At 53.1% G+C, this 25123-nt stretch overlaps 1 protein-coding gene across 4 annotated transcripts in view; it reads left to right on the top strand.

The window, feature by feature from the left end:
• MGLL (monoglyceride lipase) overlaps positions 1-25123 on the top strand; it is a 283419-nt gene that overhangs the window by 210392 nt on the left and 47904 nt on the right. For 3 of the 4 annotated variants that reach the window (XM_033416089.2, XM_004285447.3, XM_004285446.3), the window contains one exon: positions 4723-4829. In XM_033416089.2, coding sequence (XP_033271980.1) covers positions 4723-4829 — 107 coding nt within the window. Of the gene's footprint in view, positions 1-3669; positions 4257-4722; positions 4830-25123 lie in introns of those variants that run through there. The other variant, XM_033416088.2, reaches the window with a different exon arrangement.

The raw sequence follows: 25123 nt of genomic DNA, 5'->3' as shown, positions 1-25123 counted from the left end.
TCTCGGCCTGCCTTCCCGGCCGCTCCCTCCAGGGCGGATCAGGCTCCCTGCAGCCCCCCTGTGTGTTCGCGGTGCTTCTCACAGCACACGCTGACACGTGTGTTCTCTGCTGAGGCCTGTCTTTCCCACTGGACTGTCAGCCGTGTGAGGGCAGGGGCAGTGCTGTTCGTCCGTCTCGTGTCCCTGGGGCCTGGCACGTGGTTAAGCCTTGAGTCAGTATTTCTGGGTGATCTCAGTCAAAGGACTGCCGTTGCTGCCATCCTGTGAGTGGCTAGGGGCCTTGCCCGGGGTCACGAGCGGCAATGCCGGGAATCAAACCAAGTTGTCCTGGCTTCAGACGTTGCTCCCTGTTCACAGCCTTGAGTGAGGCTGGTGTTTATTTACTTGGCGTGCTGGTTCCACAGTGCTGTTTCCCAGAGCTGAAATGTAATCACGGGGTTTCGTGAAACCCCAAAGGAGCAATGCCAAGTGACGGCCAGCATGCAGTGGTGAATGTGCTGGGGGGGTTCCCTTTTCCCCAGAGACACAGCGTAAACACGCAGCTCGGGAAATGGCTGGATGTTCCCGTGGCAGCGAGGTGGGGACCTGGGAGGGGCTGGGGCCCGGCCTCAGGTTTAGATCGCAGGACGGGACAGTGAGCAGGGGCTCCACGTACAGCAGGCCTGGGGGTGGGGGAGGCAGGAAGGTCTCCTGACGGGTGGGTGGGGCGAGGCAGAGGGACACCCCGGGCATGAGGTCTGAGCCTGTGGGGTGCGGTGGGCAGAGGGATCCAGGCTCCAGGGGTCTTGCAGCCTGTCAGCACATCCTTCCTAAGCTCCTGTGTGTGCTGGCATGTTCCTCAGCTGAGAACTTGGGCATAAATGAGATCAGTGAGACCTCTGCTCTGGAGAGTACGTGCCGGCCAGGGGTCGGGGAGGCAAAGCAAGGCGTGGCCGTGGACCAGTGATTCAGACGGTGTCGCGTGCCGAAGGGACCCTTCACCTGAGGTGGTCAGAAAAGGCCTGAGACCCAAGCGACAGTCCAAGCACAGTCAGAAAAGAGGGGTCCCCAGAGAGGCCTCGGTTGGCGCAGGGGTTCCGTGCCGGCGCCCACCTGCCTGGCTCTCGGGAGTCGACTGTGTACACCTCTCCCCAGCACCGTGTCCAGTGGTGTCACGTTAATAACTTGAAATCCGCTGTGCTGAGAGCATTTACACCGTGGAAACTGGCAAACCCTACAAATGAGGACCACTCCCTACGGTTATTAAACATTTAGCAGTGCACCCCGATCTGCTTATCTGAGCGCTAGGAAGAAGGGTAGCCCTCGGCCGAGGGGAGAAGGGAGATGAGGGCGTGACCACGGGGCCTGTAGCTTCTCTCTGACGCAGCGAGAAGTCTCATGTGACTGGATCTTCACTTTGCTAGACGCATTCTACAAAATAAAGGCTCAGGTCCAGGGAGCAGGGAAGTGTGGGGAGCAGGAGGGCAGACTGATGTTTCAGAATTGGGGTCCAGGTGAGAGCTGAAACTAGCAACTAAGGGGACCCCACTTAATGGCGGCAGCAGCTTAGGACCAGTCGAGGCCAGTGCCGGAGGGCGTGTCCGTGGAGAAGCCTGGCCTGGGTCTGGGGGAGGCGAGCGTGCAGGTGCTGCCCATCTGTGCGTGCGTGTGCGTGCGTGCGTGCGTGTGCGTGTGTGCGTGTGTGTGGCGGCAGCACGCCTCAGAAGCCTCTACAGCGATCCAGGTAAGCCTGTGGTTTACCCAGCATGTCCCTCCGGGAGATAAGTGGCCCCAATAGTCTCCATGCCAGAAGGGCTGCTTTCTCGCCACTGGGGATCCCACGTGGCGTCTGAGCAGCATCGTTGGCCGCACTGCACGTGGTGAGAGGTGCTTCTCTGCCTCGGCCACACAGCGGAACCTCTGGGGCACTCTCCCACCCAGACCAGTTAACCAGAGCAGCTTCCGGGGGTGGGACACAGCCTTGGCACTTTGGAAGGCTCTGCAGGTGATTTCAGGTGTGGCCCAAGTTGAGAACCGCTGGGGGAGAAGTTGTTCCTGTACAGTAAGAGCACCCGTTCTCCCACACGTTGTGTCCAGGCTGGGCTCTGTGAACAGACAGTTCCAGGCATGGTGGCAGTGATGCCGTGTGCCACTCCTGTGGATGCAAACTGAGACCCTGAAGTCCTCCTCCACCCAGTGGATCCTGGCCGCAGGGAGAGGCTGGCTGTCACGTGACCCGGCTTGTCTGTCCGCGTTAGCTGTGGGCTGAATTAATCCAGCAGCTGCCACGTTCCCCAAGGATGTTAAAGTGCTTGAGCTGCCCCTTCTGGGAGCACAGCCCCTCGTGCCGACGGCAGATGATGGCTCTTTAGAGGTTCCAGCCATGCTCTGGGTAGCTGAGGGACATCCCATCAGCCGACCCCGGAAGTGTCAGGTGGGCAGGTGTAATCTGCCCAGATTGACGTCTGATCAAGCAGAGGTGGCTGGACATTCCGTGGAGCAGTGAAGAGGGTGTGAGATGTCTGCTGTATTTTAGGAAAAGGGCAGGGAGGACAGATGCAGAAGGAAACTGAGGTTAGTGCTGGGGCTTTGTGTGCTGCTCAGAGAATAAAATGCGGGGTGCAGAGGGGAGCTGCAGAGAGAACCCAGGAGTCTGCTCGCTCACCACGTATGTGCCAGTGCCACTAGGCTGGGGCAGCAAGGTGGACAAGGCTTCTGGCCTCTTGAGCTGACCTCGAAGTGGAGGAGAGAGCCAGGAACCGAGTGAGCAAGTGAATAGCAAAGCAGTGGCAAACTGTGACGTGCAGTGTGGGCCCAGTGTAAACAAGGACAAACTGTGATGTGTAGTGAGGGCCCAGTGTAAACAAGGGCAAAGTGTGAGGTGCAATGAGGACCCAGTGCAAACAAGGGCAAAGTGTGACGTGCAGTGAGGGCCCAGTATAAACAAGGGCAAACTGTGATGTGCAATGAGGGCCCAGTGCAAACAAGGGCAAACTGTGATGTGCAGTGAGGGCCCAGTGTAGGTCAGAAAGGTCAGAGGGACAGAGGCCGCTCCAGGAGACGTCTTCCATGAGTCCCAGGCGCGAGGAGCAGCCATGGGAGGTCTGGGGGAGGATGCTCCGGGGAGACGCGCCAAAGACCCTGAGGTGGGAGGAGCTGGTGCTGCTGAAGAATGGCCGGAAGCTCCTCGCGAGGACGGGCGGTGAGCGGGAAGGGGCCGAGGAGTGGTGAGACAGGAAGGGACAGGGCGACCTGTACTCTGGGCCTGCTGGTTGCCCGCTGGAGACCTGGCAGCCGGGTGGTGACATGCTCTGCTCCACATTTTACCCACTTGTGTGACCTCTCTGGTTTTCACTCTCAGCTGTAAAGAAGGTAAGGGTAGGATGATTATGAGGGTTAGAAACCTGTATGTGGACTTAGCGGAGGAACTGTCACATGGTGAATGCTCGGTGAAAGGGCAGCTGCTGTCCTCCCCCTCCTGCCCCCTCTCCCTCCGCCCTCGTCTTTATGGGCGTGGCTCACAGGAGTTCCTCCCTCGCCTGAAGGGGACTCTAGCCTCCCTGGGCTGCATGCTGAGTACTAGACTGGGCAGTTGTATATTCAAGAATCTGAGTGCCCTCCTGTAACCCTCCACTGCCGGGTCACTCTGGGGTGAGCCGCGGTGTGATGGGGGCTGCTGTCTGTGTCCGCAGGTGGGCTCACCACATGGAAGGCTTTCGGCGGCTGGGGGACTGGGCGCCCAGCCAGGCTCTGCTTCCAGGCCTGAGGCTTCCACCGCACAGATCTTGGGTGCGAGATACCGTGTTTATTTCAGAACGTCACAGCCTCTTCCTTCCTTCCTTCCTTCCTTCATTCAAACCGCATTTGCAGAGTGCCAGCTGTAGCTCAAAACCGTGCCAGCCACAAAGAGGCAGCGAGAGGGAGAGAGAGAGTGAGTCAGTGTGTCCTCAAGGAGGTTACAGCCAGCGGGGAGGGCAGCAAGCCGCTTGGCCCCTGCTGGGAAGAGGGTGTGGAGCCCAGAGGAAGCTGTGGAATCTCCCTCAGAGGAGGGGCCCTGAGCGGGGCCTGGAAGGGAGGGAGGAGGGAGCCAGGTGGGCAAAGGGGGGAAGGGGAGAAAAGGTGCACACGGAGCACAAACTCCAGCAGCTGAGGGCAAGCACGTGCGAATGGAGTTATCCGCACGACAGTGGGAAGAGCTGTCTGTCGGCACAAGTGACAGAAAACCCAGTGCCTGCACGGCACAGCCAGGAGCAGGGCTGGGAGCGTGCTGGCTTCAGGTCTGGCTGGGTTCAGGGCCCAGACAACACCGTTAGGACTGGGTTCCCCCTACGTGCCTCTCCTCTCTTGGGTTGACCTGTCCTCTAGGGTCGGCTCCTCCTGGACCCATTCGCTTGGCTGGAGCCACTTGAGCCAGTGACTGCGGCTGCGACCCTGGTGCCCTGATTGGCTCAGGTCTGGCCCCTTGGGTGGGGCCGATGGAGGACCCGCCATACGCCAGCACCTGCAGAAGTGAGCTCCCGGGACTCCCTCAGCCCCCGGCTGGAGACACTGTTGTGGTGACTGTTCTATAGGAACCGGCTCCGTTCTGGGTGACCCTGAAGCCCATGTTTTAACAGCGTGCCCTCTCACTTAGACCCGTGATTTAGTGTTTGACTCTCCGCTGATGTTGCCGGAGCCCTGCCCCGCCCTGGACACGGCCTCCATGGCCTGCACCTTCCTAACAGCCGTCTCTCATCCCTGCAGGGCCCTGGTCTTTGTGTCCCACGGAGCGGGGGAGCACTGTGGCCGCTACGACGAGCTGGCTCGGATGCTGGTGGGGCTGGAGCTGCTGGTGTTCGCCCACGACCATGGTGAGTAGCCCGGGGCTGAGCCCCCGCTCCGGGGCGCCCCCTTCCAGTCCTCCCTCCTCCTCAGTTTTCCACTTCTGATTCATGCACTGAAACTGGGAAAAGACGTTCTCCACGGGATGTTTGTAAGTAAAAAATGTGCAGTTATGTAAACAAAAAATGTGTCTGACCAGCAGTTTCTGTTGAGTGTGGGATTGAATGCAGGCTGATTAGAAACCTCCACTGAAAAGCCCCAAAGTCGGGATGTGTTTGTGTAAGAACTTGCCGCAGGCCAAGTCACCCTCTCTCACGTTTATAAAGCGCTCTCTGCACAGAACGGGCCCTGGTTTCCCCCACAGGACTTCAGACAATGCCATGCTCTCAGCGCGAGTGCCGTACACAGCCCAGCGCGGCCTCAGGATGCTTCCAAAGCATTCAGACCAGGAGAACAGTAAGGGTCTCAAGGGCCGTGTGGTCATGAGAAAACCCCGAACACGGGCACATTCACAAGCACATACAGATGCACGCACACATGTACACACACGTCCCCAGGCCAAGTCTTCGATTCTTCATCCGTAACAAAATCCATAGTAACCATCAGAATTTGTTGCCTAAATCAGTGCGTAGTTCCTTAATCGTTTGGGTGACCTTCTCTGTGGCTGGGAAGGCTCCCAGTCGAGATCTTTCTTTGTCTAACAGTCTGAAGAATGAAGAGTTCCTTGTGATGGACCATGGTGATTTCTCACCGCTTCAATGTAGAAAGCTATCATCCTGGCCCAGATCCAGAAACGTTGCTTCCGTTTTATCTGATAGGGAAATAATTAAGTGAAAAGAGGGGCAGGGGCGAAGTGACAGGCCTGGGAGTCCTTGCGACAGGAGGGAAAGCTTGCCTGGGGCGTTTTATATATAAGGAACTGCAGTTTGGTCTACCAAGAGCCCTTTTTCAGCCAGATTTGTGCAAGGGTCCTCATAACTGAGAATATTGGCTAAATTCTTTCTTACTATGGTCATAATGTGCTGTAGTGCTTTGCAAACAGTCCCAGTGATATTTGTCAGACTGAGAGAGAATATTCGAGGATTATCCTGATTTTCACTGTGGGACTGTCATTATTTACTTTGACACCTTCTACACTGTAAGGCCCATGATAGGAATGACTTTTTTCCTATCGCATTTGTCTCTGTTAACGTTTGGTGAAGTGAGCTGAACAACATGGGGGCATTCTGAAAGAAAAGAATGTTTGTACTATGCAAACACGAAACACCTCCAACGGAATTTTAAGTTACCTGCTTTTAATCTTGAGGTCAACTACCCTCTTATCAGCTGCCTTTGGCCAAATCTTGGGGGGGAGTAACTGTCGTGCCTTATTTATGTTGTCTGGCCGTAGAAGTTTGAAAAACAATATGAAAAGCCTTCTTTTTTAGACTAAAGAGAGAAAAGAAACAGCCTGCCTTTTGGTGTTTCCAAAGTACCATCCAGATCTGAGGCCTGGCTCTCTGTGACAGTCTGAATATAGCTCAAAGCTGGTTGTTTGCGTTCACCTGTTTTAAGTTCCTTGATTGATCAGTTTCTTCCAGTGACTCATGGGAAATCTCTCTGGCAAGTGCCTGTGGGAGGTGTTTTATTCAAGAAATGAACCCAGTGTGACTTTGGTTGTCTAGAGATGAGTGTGGCTGTGGCTTCCTTAGTGGGAGAAAGCAGGTGCTGGGCTGCCTTTGTGGGGTCTTGTGCCGGTTGGGGAAGCAGGCACTGGTGGTTACGCCCTGTGCCTGGTGGCTTCTCGCAGAGGTGTGGAGGGGAGCGGGGGGCGTGGAGGGGCTTGAGCCCAGGCCTGCTGGTTCTGCAGCCCAGCCTCCCTTTATCACACCGCACACGACTTGGTGTTCACACAGGCATGAAGCCTGCAGAGAGGTGCTTCATTCTTTCCCGCATAGCTTTTAAATTTAAATAAAACCTCTGTGGGGAAGATGTCAGGGCATTTACGGGGCCAATTGGAGGGATACAAAGATTAAAAACAGAGAGCAAAAACACCTCTCAAGGCCCCAGGGCCTCGCCAGTGCCAGGCTGGCCTAAACCTCCCCGTTTCCAGTCCTGCTGTCGGTTGTCATCTGCACTCCTGTGCTTCCGGGGGGACCTGCCCCCCAGATGACAGAAGGGCCGCGACGCAGACACACCTGGGGCCAGGTGTCTACTGGACTGCAATTCCAGCCGTGGGCCTTAGACGCCTAACCATTCTGAGCCTTAGTTTTTTCATCTACCAAACGGGCCAGACAGTGCAGTGATAGAATAAAGTAAGGCATACGGGGGCCCAGGGGAGGGTGGTGCCTCTTCCCCTTCACTCTGCCAGCTCCTAGACCCCCTCCAGCCCCAACGGGGACACCGAGGCTGGGAGCCGGGGTGCCGGGTTCTTGGGTCCCCTGCCCGGCTGCAGAGGCTGCGGTGAAGATCGGCTGAAGGATAGATGGAAAGTGCTTCACAAAGTAAACAGATACCAAGGGCAGTTTCGTGGCTGGTTTCTATAACACAATTTGTAGAAACACGGGTTTCTACAAATCCTATGCTAACTTGATTTTAAGTTAAATCTCCTTGCTCAGCTGTGCTCCAGTAAGAAACCTGGAGACGCTGGGTTGGGTGGTCTGGCTGGCAGCCTGGTGTGCACAGCAAGGTACTCAATTAGCATCCCGCTTACCTTTGTTTTCTATTTTTTTTTTTTTTTTCCGGTACGCGGGCCTCTCACTGTTGTGGCCTCTCCCATTGCGGAGCACAGGCTCCAGACGCGCAGGCTCAGCGGCCATGGCTCACGGGCCCAGCCGCTCCGCGGCATGTGGGATCTTCCCGGACCGGGGCACGAACCCGTGTCCCCTGCATCGACAGGTGGACTCTCAACCACTGCGCCACCAGGGAAGCCCCTTTGTTTTCTATTTGACCTTTGAATTTTACAGGATGGCCTCCTGGGCCTGCAGGGCTTTGCCAGAAATGAGAATTATATTCCTGCCCTTTACTGAGTGCCACCTGCATGCCAGGCTCTGACCAAGGCCCTTTTCGTGCGTTATTTCCTACCCCTCATAACAGTTAGTCAGAGGTGAGGGTCTGAGGCTCTCCTTGTCCACCAGAGCACACGTACCGGTCAGGGGCTGTTTGACTGCATCAGACCCCTGACCTCGCTAGCTTAACAAACAAAGGTTTATTTTTCTCCCGTGACATGAGAAGGCCGAGGCGGCTTCGGGACACCACTGTGCCATCCACGCCCAAGGCTCCCTCTGTAGCTTTGCTCAGCTGTTCTCACTGCATGGCTTTCATGCCCACGGGTACCGGCTCCAGCTCCCGGGCTCAGCAGGAGGCAGTACAGAGCTCCCCGTCGTGTTGCAGCTACACCGCAGGTTCCAGGACAGCATCACACGGCCAAGCCCAGCTGCAAGGGAGGCAGGAGATCTAACTTGTTTGCTGCGTGTTTGCTGGTTCGGGCAAAACAGGGCCTGGTTGCTAAGAAAGGCACCCAGGATGGACGCTAAAGCACCGTCTCCTCTGACAGCCGTGCTTCCAGGCGTGCTCTTTAAGAGAGCGTTTCTCATCCGTTTCTGCTTTATATATTTTCTGAGTTATGTTTAGCTCACAGTGTCACCTTTCTGTGTGCTTTCAGAAGGTTTAGATGTGAAGGTTATTATTAGGATCATAAGTATGTAGCGGTGAAGGTTGCTAATCGTGCATTAAGCTTGGGTCAGGTCCTGTACAAGGAGCAATGCACGGACATAGGCACTGGCATCCTGATGGCCGAGGGACCTGTCCCCCCAGCCCCCTTAAGCAGCCCCGTGAAGCGCTCAGCTTTGTCCTAGTACTTGTACCCTGAGGGGTACCTCTTCCTTTGGTCGGAGGCAACGGAAACTGACTTACGGTGTCCTGTGCTCGCTTCTCCCTCAGCCCCACAGCCTTCTCCTTGCTGTGCAGCCCAGGCCTGAGCAGAGAGTAGAGGCATCACCAGTGTTTGCTGAATGAACGAAGGAGTGTATGACCCGGCATAGATCAGACCAGAGATGCTGTGAATATCAGCAAACACTCACATGAAAGTGTCAGTGTCAGCAGGGTGGAGAGGACCCAGCAGAGGGACCAGGACTCGGTCTGGTGGCTAAGGCTGGGGCAGGGCTGCTGTCGACTGGAGCTGGGGCAGAGGAGCCTCGAGGCCTATAACTCAGGTGCTCGAGGCGGGCTTGGCCACCCAGCGGCACACGGCTTCCCAAAGCCTGGCAGGTTGGCGAGGTTCTGGGTCTTGTCGGCTGAGTAGAGGAGCCTGAGGGGAGAAGAAAGGGTGTAGAGGAGGGGCCCATAGCTGAGAGCCATGGTCCTCTCCGGGGATGCCCCTGAAACACTGCGGTGGGGTTCTTGAAAAATACCGATGCTGGGGCCACTCACTCCACAGAGACTCTGATCTCTCGGGACTTTGGTGTGGCCGTGGTGTCAAGACCTTTGAAATCCCCCAGGTGAGTCTAACGAGTAGCTGAGGTTGAGAACCACCGTTCCAGGCAGAGGAGGCCGTACGGTACTGGCACAACTCAGATGCATGGGATCACATGCTTACGTCCTGTTCAGATGGGACTCCCGGCCCGAGGGTTTAGCTGGATCCTGGAGTCTAGCCCCAGGAACGGAGGGGGAGCCAGCCCCTGGCCTGCGAAGCTCAGGGCTCTGTGGTGAGACCCTGTGGACGCTCGGGAAGGACGCTAAGCAGGGAGTAACCCCCGGCGAGATGGGATCCAGGGCAGGGCCAGCGAGGGAGGGGGCGGCAGGCAGAGTTGGGGGAGCTTCCGCGAGGTCTGAGCAGGCGGAGAACCAGGGGTGGGAGTTTCTGTGCTGTTCGAAATACAGCACCGAGGAAGCCCGGCCTCTCGTTCACGCCGTCCCTGGTCACCAGCTGCTCACGGTGACTCACTGGAAACCCCTTGGAGCAGTGGTATGAGCAGGGGAGAGGGGCCGGAGAGGCGGGCAGCCTCCAGTCCCACCTGCCGCTGGGGCGGGAGTGTTGGGAGGACGTGGGCGGCGGGAGCCCTTCCGTCTCCAGCACAGCAGCTCCAGGCCCTTCCCATGAGCAGCCTCCTGACTCTGCACCGTGGTGCATTCAGAGTTACATTGGTGGGGCCCGAGTTGCCCTCTCTTTATTTACGGAGTATCAAAGAACCATTCCTAACTGATTAACAGTGAGTTAATTACCTGCAAATATTTGAGGGAAAGTGTTAAAGGCAGTTTGTATGTGTCTTATTTATTTTTTAACTTTTTAAAAAAACTCAGACAGGGCTGGGGTGTATGTGAGAAGAGGAAGCTCTGGGGGAGTGTCTGTGGGCGGCAGTTAAGCCTGACTCTCTTTGGTGGGAGCCCTGCCCAGTCAGAAGAAGAGTATTCAGGAAATTCAGGGGAGAAGAAGCTACCTGTGTGTTTTCCACACAGGGAGAGTTTTGAGTCAAGGCCCCTTGCAGGATCTAGTCTATAACTGCTGTCAGTTACACTCATATGTTCTGTTTCCAGTGTTTGAAAACTGTGTACATTTTCTTGCTGTAGTAAACATGAGAGTGAAATGGATGGCACGGGGCCCCACCCGCAGTGGGTGCAGGCGGCAGACGCAGAAGGCAGGCCCCGGCCGCCTCTGGGTCCCTTCCAGGCCTTCGTGGTCCCTCCTCCTTGCCCTTCTGTATTCACGTTACACATCCCCAGACCTGCCAGCTTGGATATCCGTCTCTGACATGGGATTGTTTGGGATTGACTCTTTCTTGCGTAAAGCAAAAACCTTCGTGAGCCTCCGTTCGCTCATCTGTAAAATGAAGGTGATGATGACGATAATACTAACAACAGTGAAGTTACCTGTGGCTGAGACAAAGTGAGAGAGATGGGGTTCACACCTGGGGGAAGCCAGGGTCCCGGGAAGGCTGGTGGAAACCCAGACGGCTGGGCCCACCCCCGGATTTTCAGCTTCAATTGGGCAGGTTCCAAGAAGTGGGCCAGGGTCACCACAGGTGTTTCTTGGGTAGAACTTACTTTAAATAAGGTGCAGTGTCGGGAATTCCCTGGCGGTCCAATGGTTAGGACTCCGCGCTTCCACTGCGTGGTCGGGGAACTAAGATCCTGCATGCCATGTGGTGCGGCCAAAAAAAAAAAAAAGTGCAGCGTCAGTGTCGTTAAACTTGGAAGTGGAATATCTGCAGTCAGCAGACTGGGCCTGTCCTGCAGCAGATACAGCCCGGGGACCTCCCTTGTGCAGTCTGTGCTGGGCGTGGGCTGCAGAAATGACACAGACCCGGGTACCTACCTCCAGAGCCTCCCAGGGCAGGGAAGGCGGCAGGTACCCTGGGCCTCTGGTGGAAGTGTCCCTGGGGGTAAAGGGGGACGGGTCTTCCCTGGAGGGTGAGCATGGGGAGAGGCTTCAGAGTACACGACTCCGGTGACCTTAGACAGGGCACTAAGCCTCCCCGAGCCTCCGTTTCCCCACCTGTGACTGAGTCAGAGCATCTGCCTGGTGAGGAAACATGATGTAGAGCTGCCGGGTGCATATCAATATCAGTAGATATCGGCGCTGCCCCCCGCCCACCCCCAGACCCCTGCTCTCTGTGTCCCCAGACGCAGTCTTCAAGAAGAGGACCTCGTCCCTCTCCCTGCAGACTAGGGGCGTGCTTCCCATCTCCTCTGAAGCAAGGGGCTCACACTCCCCATTTTATTTAAGCCGAACTCCACGTCACCCTCGACGGGACCTCTATAGGGATGTCCCTGTCACCGAGCACCCTCTTTATCACCATCTGGGGGCATCCGTTTATCGTGTCCGTTCTTTACCCACTACTGATTCCATTTTTAAAGACATTTAGGGGACTTCTCTGGCGGTCCAGTGGTTAAGACTTCACATTCCAGTGCCACGAGTGCGGGTTCGAGTCCTGTTCAGGGAGCTAAGATCCCACATGCCTCACGGCTAAAAAACCAAAACAAGATAGAAGCAATATTGTAATAAATTCAATAAAGCCTTTAAAAATGGTCCACATCAAAAAAAATTTTTTAAAAACAATGAATAAAAATAAAGACATTTAGACAGTGATCGCTGGGGAAGGTGCCCTGATCTATTCACACGTGAAGCAGGTGACAAAAACATGCAGCCCTTTTGAGGGTTAGAGGCAAGTTTTGGTCTGAATCCTGCATCAGGCTCAGCGTGAGGGGCTTTGAGAGCCACGTGGATGCTTCTGGGAGCCCAGTGCCGTCTTTTCTTGTCTCAGGGCAGGAAGTACCTGGTAACTTGTCACCCTGTTACCTTTCTAAAGGAATTTCCTCCAAGGGAGTGTTTGTTCACTCAAAACTACTCGCCTGGCCCCGAGGTGGAAATATTTGAGGCTTTCTGGTAAGGAGAAAACAGCCTCCACTCTCCGTCTCTGGAGGAAGCAGTTTCTGGAGTGTTCAGGTGTGTCATGTGTTGGAGGAGAACAGTCGAATTACCTACGTGTGGTGCTGTGCTAAAAAGGAAAAGTGGATAATTCTAGGGAAGGGAGTTCTTCTCAGCACCATGGATTCTTTGTCCACAGGTCAGGAACTGAGAGAAGATGGACCTCATTTTAACGTATCTGTAGGTTATATTTGAAAGTAGAGCAAAACATGTACCTTGGCATCTGGAAGACTTGAGTTCAAGTCAGTTCAACCATTTACTTGCTGTGTGACTCTGGACAAGTTACCCAAGCTCCCTGAACCTCAGTGTTCTCATCTACAGCAAGAGAAGGATTAAAGTCTCTACCTACCCCATAGGGTCAGTGAAGGGACCAAGTGAGGTAGTGCGTGTAGAGGGCCTGGCCCCGTGTGGGGACTGGACACCCGACACCCACACAGGCCCCACCCCCTCCAAGTGCAGGTCACTAGGGTAAGGGAAGCAGGGAAGAACGAGACAGCCAGGGCGGGGGGACGGTCCCTGCAGAAATGGCTCCAGGTGAGCTGAGACTTGAATGACAGCTGGGACTCCATCCAGGCAGAGGTGCAGAGGCACAGAGGCCCGGGCAGGACGCGGGCACGGGCTTCCCTGTCACGAGCTAGGCACCACGAGTCAGAGGCGTGTCCTCCTGCATTAAAGGTGAACATCCCAAGCTTTGGGGAGGCAGAGGCCAGGTCACGTAGTAGGAAGGGCATGCGGGTTCCCTGCACCATCCAGGATGCGGACGGTTGAGAAGAGAAGCCATGATCGGGCTGGGTGACCAAAGCCTGGGGCTTGGGGACCATCAGCTGCTCGGGAGGAAGGGAACCTGCTGCTGCCAGAGCCTCACAGACGGCCTGGACCAGGGTGCCGAGCAGGGCCTGGCTGCTTCAAACAGATCAGCTCCTGGGTCTCTACAACCACCGTCAAGCAGCTTGGTGCTGCCCACGTGGCCAAGGGAATTTGGAGGCCTGGGTAGCGTCAGCCACCTCCTAACGTACTGCTTTGTGTGGGCGCTGGACCAGCGTGTGCCCACGGCTGCAGCCTACCCGGCGGCCCGGCCACCTCCAGCACCAGCTGCGGGCCTGCCCCTGCCCACCGTCCCGCCGGGTGTCCCTGCCCCGGGTCCCCTCAGTGCTCCTGCAGCACCTTCCAGCAGAGGAAGGTTCTTCTTCACGGTGCCTCTTCGGCTGTCTGTCCACGCGTTGGCCTCTTAGCTCCTCCAGCTTTGGAGGCGGGACTTTTTCTCCTGGTCACTCCCTGAGGGGAGGTGTCATGACTGGGAAATAAGGAAGCTGAGTGGCCCCCTGAGGTCACTGCCCTCCTCTCTCCAGTCGGGGCCCATCCTTGGGGGAGAGACGGGGTCGGGGGAAGGAGGATGCTGGAGGAGACCCCACGGAGGGCAGGGTCATGGGTGCAGAGGTCAGAGCAGAGCAGGAAATGGACACCAGCCCGGGCCTGCACCAGGTCAGCAGCAGGACATGTCTGGGGCCCTTGTGCTTGGACAGCAGAGGTCCCCGCCTGGTTTGGGCAGGAAGGAGGGGGCCTCGTGGCCTTCAGTGTCCGGAGCCTTCCGTTCCAGGCTGAGTCAGAGCTGTCCTTGACCCTTCAGAGCCTACAGCCGTGGACGGGCTGCTGGCCAGGCGGCCCGGGAGGGTGGTGCCTTTAGCTGTCAATTTATGACACCCTTGGTCACGGGCATCTTAAAAACGAGCTTTGGAGATGTGCCCTCTGGGCCTTTTCTTCCCAGGCAGCTGCTCCCTGGCTGCCGGGTTCATGTGCCGGCAGCCCTGGCGACCCCCGAGCACGCCAGCCCGTGCCCTGCATCGCGCTCCACGAGGCCAGCTCCTCCCCACCGCGTGCCAGACGCCTTCTAAATTGAAAGTCTGCACCCGCTTAGGTAACAATTACTTTGGATTATTTTTTCCCATCTGCAAACACTGAGTCTTTTCCTGAAGACGTTCAAGTCGGGTGTCCCCAGTGTTAGGGACCCGCAGGCTCTTCCAGCGCACGTGAGACCAGGGGCCGGGAGCGGCCAGGGTGAGAGGCAGGACCTGGGGTGACCGCCTGGGTTCAAACCACCAGGCAGGTGCTGTGGTCAGGGACGCGACCCGCGGCCCCCCTTCCTTGTGAGGTGGGGTTGCTGGCGGTGGTGCCTGGAGGCAGAGCTCCCATGGTCGCCACCCGGGAGGCCCGAGAGTGAGCAGGCCTGGCCCAGGGGAGCCCGGCAGGGGTGGCGCGGGCCCTCCACGCAGACTCGTGACTGAAGCTGAAATGGTGATTGCAGCTGCTGTCCTCATTGGGCCCCTGACGAAGCCGCAGGCCGCAGCAAGCCTGCAGGGACGGCCCGTGTCCTCAATTCAGGCGCGGTGGGTGCGGGTTCAGGATCCCACCCTGAACAGCAGGCTGGGGCCGGGACCCAGGTCCCCCACACGTCTCCCAGGCTTGGAAGCTGCCACTGCCCTTCAGTACGTTAACATTAGAAATAACTGGCTGCAGATGGACCAGGAAGAGGAGCCACCGAAAGAAATTGTAAAACAGTGGGGCCAGAGTCGGCTTCATTGGGATGTGTCCCTGGGGAAGGCCACACTGACTGCCCCGTGGGGGGCTGCCTGGGGTAGGGGCCTCGTCTCTGTTCTGTGAGCTGGAGCCTTTCGGAAGTGGGAGCACAACAAGGCCCGGTCCCACCAAGGGCTAAAAATAACTGCTGAGATGCCGCCAAGGGCCAGGGCCTCTGGGAGAAGGGGAGCAGCCGGCGGGTCCCCTCCCCCCACCCTGGGAAAGGACCCCATGTGGCAGACGAGGTGCTTCACAAGTACCTGTTACCCACCTGCAGATAATAAATGCCCAGCTGCGCTTGCCCCTTTCCCGAGGGTGTCTGTAGCCTTTGCTTAATTTCGCTGCACACGTTGCTCCCAAGGTACCAAGAGGGATCTTCACTCCATTTCCCAGGTGAGGCAACGAGCTGGGCGGGCCAGGACCAGAACCAGAACTCCTGCTCACAGCTCTGGGAAGCGCCCTCAGTGCCTTGATTTCTGTCCCGTTAGCGGTAAGAGGAAGAAGTCAGAGGCCACCGAGGAGCCCAGCGGGATACTCAGACCAGGGGCATCTCACGGACAAGCACCCTGGGGGCACCTCGCGTATTCAGCACCTGCCTGGACATCCGCGAAGGAAGCTCTGCGTGTGAAACCTGGGCGAGTCGGAGCTGGAGAGCTGGGCTCCCAGGGGCCAGGCCGGAGAAGTGAGTTTGCAGGACACGCTGGGACGGAGGCGGCCTGAGTGGCTGCACCCAGGCTCTGCCCCAGACGAGCTGTGTCCCGGGCCTCTCTGGGCCTCTGCCTCTGCAAAAATGAGACCAGCGAAACTTGCGGCGTGAGCTGGACCTATGCAGGACATGCTCGGAACCGAGCGTGAAGTCGGGGTGCAGTCTCTGCCCGAGGCCACTGCACAGTAGCAGCTTCCCCAGGAGGACCGCGGGCTCCTGCCCTGATTCTGGAAGCAGAGGGTGGGCAGCAGGGGCCCTGCTGGCTGGAGCTGGAGGAGCTCTGGAGAGACCCCCGTCCCTTAGCATCTCACGCCCACCCAGATCCAAGCCAGCCAGCCCGACACAGCAGTGTGGAGGAAGGGGGTTGCCTGGTGAGCCCCAGAAAGCAGGCAGACCGGTCATCACCTCCCGGGGGACGACCCCCACACTGCAGGCCCCTCTCAGCGTAGTCAGCCACAAGCACGCACCCAACTGTAAGCGCCAAGACAGCAGCCCAGTGACCCGCTTCCTGGGCCCTGCCCGGAGCCTCGTCCGTAACAGGGTCTCGGTGAGCATCTGTGAATTATGAGGCAGTTGACTAAAAACGATCGTTTCTCTGGGTTTGCCCAAGTTCAGGCTCGTGAACGTGTGTGTGTGTGTGTGTGTGTGTGTGTGTGTGTGTGTGTGTGTGTGTGTATGAATTTGGACTAGAGGATGGGCCCTGTTTAAAGAAAATCAAATAACGCTTTCCCACTGGGGAACATCCGTCATCTCTGTGCTAGTATTTTTTTCCATGGATCACCCCCCATTTAACCCTTGCAGCAGTGTGGTGAGACAGCCAACGTGCCCATGGAGGAAGCCAGCTGGCTCAGAGATGGAGAGTAACTTGCCCAAGGCAACACAGCCAATGCGGGGAGGTGGGGGAGGAGCAAAGCTGAATTCAAATCCCCACACTCTTTGCCTTGTTAAGACCTTGACTTTTGGAAAACTGCTTTGGAGTGAGGTGTCGCAGGCCCTGTCAGACCGGCGATGGCTGTGAGCAGCCTGGCTTGGAGTGCAGTCCCCAGGCAAGCGGCCCTGGGGTTTCTGCACCTCCCAACAGACAGAAGTGCCCGAGCAGCTCCAGGAACAGCTTATGACGTGCAGTCTGTCGGGGGAGGGGTGCCAGCTCCCCACCGAGCCCTCCGCCAGGGCTCTGCTCGAAGATGCCCTGACCCCCACGGGTGGCACACAAGCTCAGCCAATGGACAGAGAGTGTTGGGCCGATTCCAGGAGTGGAAACGCAGTCCTTCTGCCCCCCGATTCCTCAGAGACGGCGTCGCCGCACTTCCCACACTGACTGCATCCTCTGAGCACCACGGGGGCGGGACTCCCCGTTTTCAGGGTGAGCCCAGCCTGGGCGCGCTTGGTGTGATGCTCCAGAGGGACGCGGCTCGGGGCCTGGCCCCGTGTTTCTGGCTGTGTGGCTGGGACAGTCCAGTCTCTCTCTCAGAGCCACATTTTCCCCATCTGTGGTGGGCCTGAGGCTTCCCCTAGAGACCATAGATCACTGCAGCCAACACAAACTCCGTGTGCAGTAAGCGCATGGTTCTTCCCCTCCGCTCCGCTCTGCTCCCGTTAGGAGCTTTGAGACGCCCTCCCTGCCACGCTTGCTCCTTCCTTCAACACAGAAAACCAGGTTGGCTGGCAGGGGCCGGCTGCCTTCCCCAGAGTCGTGGAGAAGGGCCGGATCATTTTGGCACCATAATAGTAATTATTTCTTTCCTCGGCCGTTGTGCAGATGTCACCAGATCGGAAAACTGGCTTAGAGCGTTTATTTAGTGGAAACTTCCTCTTTTACCAAAAAAGGAGAGGAATCATCTGTGGTGCTTCATCTCCAGGTCCAGGGACGGAGTCCAAGGTCCCTGGGGGGGCGGAGGGAGGGCTGGGCTGATCTGGAGCAGCTCAACCCCTCCTTTTGTCCACCGACCCGCCAAGCAAGAGCCCCTGAGGTCATGCGGCTCCCGGGCTTGAAGCATCTCGGTAAAACGGCACCGTTTCTGTGAACTAAAGTTTCTCCAAGCGGGAGAAGCTGCCGTGAGATGTGAGGACGGGCCCGTGATGAGATTTCTAAATGGCGCAGGTGGACGCAGACGTCCCTCTCGAGCTCGAGACCCAGGACGGGGATGAGCTGACCTCTACTGAACACGCTGTGTGCCAGGCACGACACTGAGGGCTCTCTCTCACATCTGTGTGGGGACAGGTCCGGACACAGTTGAGACGTTGGCTGGTCTGCCGGGACCCGCCTGACCCCGTGCGTTTCCCCTGCCGCTGTCACAGAATAGGGGACCATTTGAAGTAGCTGTAGGGAGCCTCCTAGACCATCCTCACCTGCGAGGACACCATTCACAGTTTGAAGCTAGTGTGTTTATACACATTTACAAGTTTCCCCTTTAGCGATAGCTTGTCATCGGCATGGTAAATTGACTGGTTTTCCCATAAAGTACGTCTGACTTTAAGGCCTTTTTAAAGAGTGATCGAGAAAAGAAAACTGTAAGTGATGTCCCCACTCTCCGTGCTCCAACAGCAGAACTGCTGAGAGCACAGAGGATGCTTTGTCTCCCAGTGCCAGGGACGGGGGGGCGCCCAGGGGGAGGTGCTGTGGGTTGAACCTGCTGCGGGGCCGGGATCGTGGGTCAGTTTGCACAGAGAACCTGTGCCATTTCCTCCACACCCGAGAGCCTCACTCCTTCATCCGTTCATTTCTTCATTCACTTGTTCATTCTGTGATTTACTGATCACCTGCCAGGGCCAGGCCGGCTTCACACCTGTGAAGGAGACGGCGCAGTCCCTGCCCTTGTCAGACACTAAGCGGAAATGAATGACTTCAGAGTGTATAACTCAGAGATCGGTGTCAGAAGGAAGGTGAAACGGGGTGGGGTGAGCAGTGGAGCAGGAGGCTGGCCTCACTGAGCTGGTGACAGCTGAGCCAGGACCAGAGGAGGGGAGGGGGCCGTGAGTATCCGGGCCACAGGGCACCTGCAGAGGCCAGGCGGCAGGAGAGCGAGCAGGCGCCGTGGGGGGAGGGGGAGGTGACACAGGTGACAAGGGCAGGCCACGTAGGGCCCAGTGGACCCTGGGCCCCTCAACTGTAAAATGGGGGTAAGAGACCTCACGCACTGTGCTGCAGACTTGATGGCATCGCCGGCACCAACACGTGTGGGAGGAGCTCAGTGACCTTGAGCAAACATGCACCCCTTTCCTGCAGCACACACGCAGGCTGGCAGCCTTCATCCCAAGGCGCTGATGCACCTGGCTAAAGGCAGCCGAGTTGCGGTGCCCTGAGCTGACTTCAGATGTCCCCCAGCTCACGACACCATCGCAGCTTCCTTCGTGTCCCCAGGGCTCTTCCGGGACTTTATCTTTTAGGAGTTCAGGGAGGAGTTTCTTCCTCTGGGGGAATCCATTCATCTGGGAATGGGGACACATCTCCTGCCAGACTCATGGCTGGGCCTCGAGCTGTCTCACTGGTTTTGGGAAGTTGGAGGGTCCCAGAGCTAAGATGTAGAATCCTTGAGGACAGGAACCGTGTTGCTAATTTTACACGTATGTGTGTATGATGTACTGTATATTGTATATGTGTCTATGCACTGGGATATGCCTCATACAGGTTCTCAAAAACAGTAAGAAATCAATAGGGAATTCCCTGGTGTTCAGTGGTTAGGACTCAGCACTCTCACTGCCCAGGCCCTGGGTTCAACCCCTGGTCGGGGAACTAAGATCCTGCATGGTGCAGCCAAAAAAAAAGAAAAGAAATCAAGAAATCCTTGTAGATCACAGCTTTTCTGACCGAATCAGTCAGCAGTTGCCACAGTAATATTGGATAGCAAGGCCCCCCAGACTCATGAGCATAAGACAGCAATAGCTTTGTTTTTCTTGTGTATCTGTAGGTCGGCTGACTTGGGCCGGGCCTGGCTGTGCTCAGATTGGGTCCGGTCCTCTCCATGAGCTCTTGTCCTCCTTGGGCCAGGGGTCTAGCCAAATCCTGCTCCTCCCAGGACCATGTCAGAAGCATGAGAGAATCGTGGGACCATGTAGTGCTTTTTAAACCCTCAGCTCAGACTGGCCCCACCATCACCTCTGCCCATAGTCTACTGGCCAAGCCCAAGGTCGGGACATCATACATTCCTCAGCTGGCGTGAGGACCCGCAGTGACTTGGGGCAGAGAGCTCAGGTGGAGGAGGCTTCCCTAGAAAAGAGCTGAGGCTCATCCCAGTGTTGACCTGGGCCCAGGTTATCAAGGATGGAGTCTAAGCTGATTTTAAACAGTACGTAGGCAATCACTTCTTATTTTAAAAGATACATATTTATTGACCAGAGGGCAGACCGTAGAAGCAAGGAGAACTACAATCCTGCAGCCTGTGGAACAAAAACCACATTCACAGAAAGAGAGACAAAATGAAAAGGCAGAGGGCGATGTACCAGATGAAGGAACAAGATAAAACCCCAGAAAAACAACTAAATGAAGTGGAGATAGGCAACCTTCCAGAAGAAGAATTCAGAATAATGATAGCGAAGATGATCCAGGACCTCGGAAAAAGAATGGAGGCAAAGATCGAGAAGATGCAAGAAATGTTGAACAAAGACCTAGAAGCATTAAAGAACAAACAGATGAACAGTACAATAACTGAAATGAAAACTACACTAGAAGGAATCAGTAGCAGAATAACTGAGGCAGAAGAAGGGATAAGTGACCAGAAAGACAGAATGGTGGAATTCACTGCTGCAGAACAGAATAAAGAAAAAAGAATGAAAAGAAATGAAGACAGCCTAAGAGACCTCCGGGACAACATTAAACACAACAGCATTCGCATTATAGGGGTCCCAGAAGGAGAAGAGAGAGAGAAAGGACCCGAGAAAATATTTGAAGAGATTATAGTCGAAAACTTCCCTAACATGGGAAAGGAAATAGCCACCCAAGTCCAGGAAGCGCAGAGAGTCCCATACAGGATAAACCCAAGGAGAAACACTCCGAGACACATAGTAATCAAATTGGCAAAAATTAAAGAAAGATTGTTGAAAGCAGCAAGGGAAAAATGACAAATAACATACAAGGGAACTCCCATAAGGTTAACAGCTGATTTCTCAGCAGAAACTCTACAAGCCAGAAGGGAGTGGCATGACATGTTTAAAGTGATGAAAGGGAAGAACCTACAACCAAGATTACTCTACCCGGACAGGGTCTCATTCAGATTGGATGGAGAAATCAAAAGCTTCACAGACAAGCAAAAGCTAAGAGAATTCAGCATTGCCAAACCAGCTCTCCAACAAATGCTAAAGGAACTTCTCTAAGTGGTAAACACAAGAGAAGAAAAGCACCTACAAAAACAAACGCAAAACAATTTAAAAAATGGTAATAGGAACATACATACCGATAATTACCTTAAACGTGAATGGATTAAGTGCTCCAAGCAAAAGACACAGGATCGGTGAGTGGATACAAAAACAAGACCCATATATATATGCTGTCTACAAGAGACCCAGTTCAGACCTAGGGACACATACAGACTGAAAGTGAGGGGATGTAAAAAGATATTCCATGCAAATGGAAATCGGAAGAAGGCTGGAGTAGCAATACTCATATCGGATAAAATAGACATTCAAATAAAGAATGTTATAAGAGACAAGGAAGGACACTACATAATGATCAAGGGATCATTTCTAGAAGAAGATGTAACAATTATAAATATATGCACTCAACATAGGAGCACCTCAATACCTAAGGCAACTGCTAACAGCTATAAAAGAGGAAATCGACAGTAACACAATAATAGTGGGGGACTTGAACACACCAATGGACAGATCATCCAAACAGAAAATTAATAAGGAAACACAAGCTTTAAATGACACAATAGACCAGACAAATTTAATCGATATTTATAGGACATTCCATCTAAAATCAGCAGATTACACTTTCTTCTCAAGTGCCCAGGGAACGTTCTCCAGGATAGATCCCATCTTGGGTCACAAATCAAGCCTCAGTAAATTTAAGAAAATTGAAATCATATCAGGCATCTTTTCTGACCACAACACTATGAGATTAGAAACCAGTTACAGGGAAAGAAACATAAACACAAACACATGGAGACTAAACGATATGTTACGAAATAACCAAGAGATCACTGAAGAAATCAAAGAGGAAATCAAAATACCTAGAGACAAATGACAACGAAAACACGGCGATCCAAAGCCTATGGGAGGAAGCAAAAGCGGTTCTAAGAGGGCTGTTTATAGCTATAGAATCCTACCTCAAGAAACAACAAACATCTCAAATAAACAATCTAACCTTACAGCTAAAGGAACTAGAGGAAGAAGAACAAACAAAACACAGAGTTAGTAGAGGGAAAGAAATCCTAAAGATCAGAGCAGAAATAAATGAAATAGAAACAAAGAAAACAATAGCAAAGATCAATAAAACTGAAAGCTGGTTCTTTGAGAAGATAAACAAAATTGATAAACCATTAGCCAGACTTATCAAGAAAAAGAGGGAGAGGACTCAAATCATTAAAATTAGAAATGAAAAAGAAGTTACAACAGACACCACAGAAATACAAAGCATCTTAAGAGACTACTACAAGCAACTCTATGCCAATAAAATGGACAACTTGGAAGAAATGGACAAATTCTTAGAAAGGGATAGCCTTCCAAGACTGAACCAGGAAGAAATAGAAAATAGGAACAGACCAGTCACAAACAATGAAATTGAAACTGTAATTAAAAATCTTCCAACAAACAAAAGTCCAGGACCAGATAGCTTCACAGGTGAATTCTATCAAACATTTAGAGAAGAGCTAACACCCATCCTTCTCAACCTCTTCCGAAAAATTGCAGAGGAAGGAACACTCCCAAACTCATTCTATGAGGCCACCATCATGCTGATACCAAAACCATAAAAAGATATTACAGAAAAAGAAAGCTACAGCCCAATATGACTGATGAATATAGATGCAAAAATCCTCAACAAAATACTAGCAAACAGAATCCAACAACACATTAAAAGGATCATACGCCATGATCATACACCCTGGGATCAAGGATTTATCCCAGGGATGCAAGGATTCTTCAGTATATGCAAATCAATCAATGTGATACACTATATTAACAAATTGAAGAAGAAAAACCACATGATCATCTCAATAGATGCGGAAAAAGCTTTCGACAAAATTCAACACCCATTTATGACAAAAACACTCCAGAAAGTGGGCATAGAGGGAACCTACCTCAACATAATAAAGACCGTATATGACAAGCCCACAGCAAACATCATTCTCAGTGGTGAAAAACTGAAAGCATTTCCTCTAAGATCAGGAACAAGACGAGGATTTCCACTCTCACCACTGTTATTCAACATACTTTGGGAACTCCTAGCTACGGCAATCAGAGAAGAAAAAGAAATAAAAGGAGTACAAATTGGAAAAGAAGAAGTAAAACTGTCACTGTTTGCAGATGACGTGATACTATACATAGAGAATCCTAAAGATGCCACCAGAAAACTACTAGATCTAATCAATGAATTTGGTAAAGTTGCAGGATATAAAATTAATGCACAGAAATCTCTTGCATTCCTATACACTAATGATGAAAAATCTGAAAGAGAAATTAAGAAAACACTCCCATTTACCATTTCAACAAAAAGAATAAAATACCTAGGAATAAACCTACCTAGGGAGACAAAAGACCTGTATGCAGAAAACTATAAGACACTGCTGGAAGAAATTAAAGATGATACCAACAGGGCTTCCCTGGTGGCGCAGTGGTTGAGAATCTGCCTGCCAATGCAGGGGACACGGGTTCGAGCCCTGGTCTGGGAAGATCCCACATGCCGCGGAGCAACTGGGCCCGTGAGCCACAATTACTGAGCCTGCGCGTCTGGAGCCTGTGCTCCGCAACAAGAGAGGCCGCGATAGTGAGAAGCCTGCGCACCGCAATGAAGCGTGGCCCCCGCTTGCCAGGACTAGAGAAAGCCCTCGCGCGGAAACGAAGACCCAACACAGCCATAAATAAATAAATAAAGCAAACTGTCAACAAGTAAAAGTAAATAAACACTATTATAAAAAAAAAAAGATGATACCAACAGATGGAGAGATATACCATGTTCTTGGATTGGAAGAATCAATATTGTGAAAATGACTATACTACCCAAAGCAATCTACAGATTTGGTGCAGTCCCTATCAAATTACCAATGGCATTTTATACAGAACTAGAACGAAAAAATCTTAAAATTTGTATGGAGACACAAAAGACCCTGAATAGCCAAAGGGATCTTGAGGGAAAAAAACGGAGCTGGAGGAATCAGACCCCCTGACTTCAGACTATACTACAAAGCTACAGTAATCAAGACAGTATGGTACTGGCACAAAAACAGAAATATAGATCAATGGAACAGGATAGAAAGCCCAGATATAAACCCATGCACCTATGGTCAACTAATCTGTGACAAAGGAGGCAAGGATATACAATGGAGAAAAGACAGTCTCTTCAATAAGTGGTGCTGGGAGAACTGGAGACAGCTACATGTAAAAGAATGAAATTAGAGCACTCCCTAACACCATACACAAAAACAAACTCAAAATGGATTAGAGACCTATATGTAAGACTGGACACTATAAAACTCTTAGAGGAAAACATAGGAAGAATGCTCTTTGACATAAATCACAGCAAGATCTTTTTTGATCCACCTCCTAGAGTAATGGAAATAAAAACAGAAATAAACAAGTGGGACCTAATGAAACTTAAAAGCTTTTGCACAGCAAAGGAAACTACAAACAAGACGAAAAGACAACCCTCAGAATGGGAGAAAATATTTGCAAACAAATCAGCAGACAAAGGATTAATCTCCAAAATATATAAACAACTCATGCAGCTCAATATTAAAACAACAAGCAACCCAATCCAAAAATGGGCAGAAGACCTATATAGGCATTTCTCCCAAGAAGACATACAGATGGCCAAGAAGCACATGAAAAGCTGCTCAAAATCACTGATCATTAGAGAAATGCAAATCAAAACTACACTGAGGTATCACTTCACACCAGTTAGAATGGGCATCATCAGAAAATCTACAAACAACAAATACTGGAGAGGGTGCGGAGAAAAGGGAACCCTCTTGCACTGTTGGTGGGAATGTAAATTGATACAGCCACTATGGAGAACAGTATGGAGGTTCCTTAAAAAACTGAAAATAGAATTACCATATGACCCAGCAATCCCACTACTGGGCATATACCCAGAGAAAACCATAATTCAAAAAGACACATGCACCCTAATGTTCATTGCAGCACTGTTTACACTAGCCAGGTCACGGAAGCAACCTAAATGCCCACTGACAGATGAACGGATAAAGAAGATGTGGTAGTATATACAATGGAATATTACTGAGCCATGAAAAGGAACGAAACTGGGTCATTTATAGAGATGTGGATGGATCTAGAGACTGTCATACAGAGGGAAGTAAGTCAGAAAGAGAAAAACGAATATGGTATATTAACACATGTATGTGGAACCTAGAAAAATGGAACAGATGAACCGGTTTGCAGGGCAGAAGTTGAGCCACAGATGTAGAGAACAAACGTATGGACACAAAGTGGGGAAAGTGGCAGGGAGGTGGTGGTGGTGGTGG

Source organism: Orcinus orca, chromosome 10, assembly GCF_937001465.1.
Source record: "Orcinus orca chromosome 10, mOrcOrc1.1, whole genome shotgun sequence".
Classification (NCBI taxonomy): domain Eukaryota; kingdom Metazoa; phylum Chordata; class Mammalia; order Artiodactyla; family Delphinidae; genus Orcinus; species Orcinus orca.
Note: the sequence above shows the minus strand (reverse complement) of the source record. Positions and strands in the feature narration are given on the sequence as shown.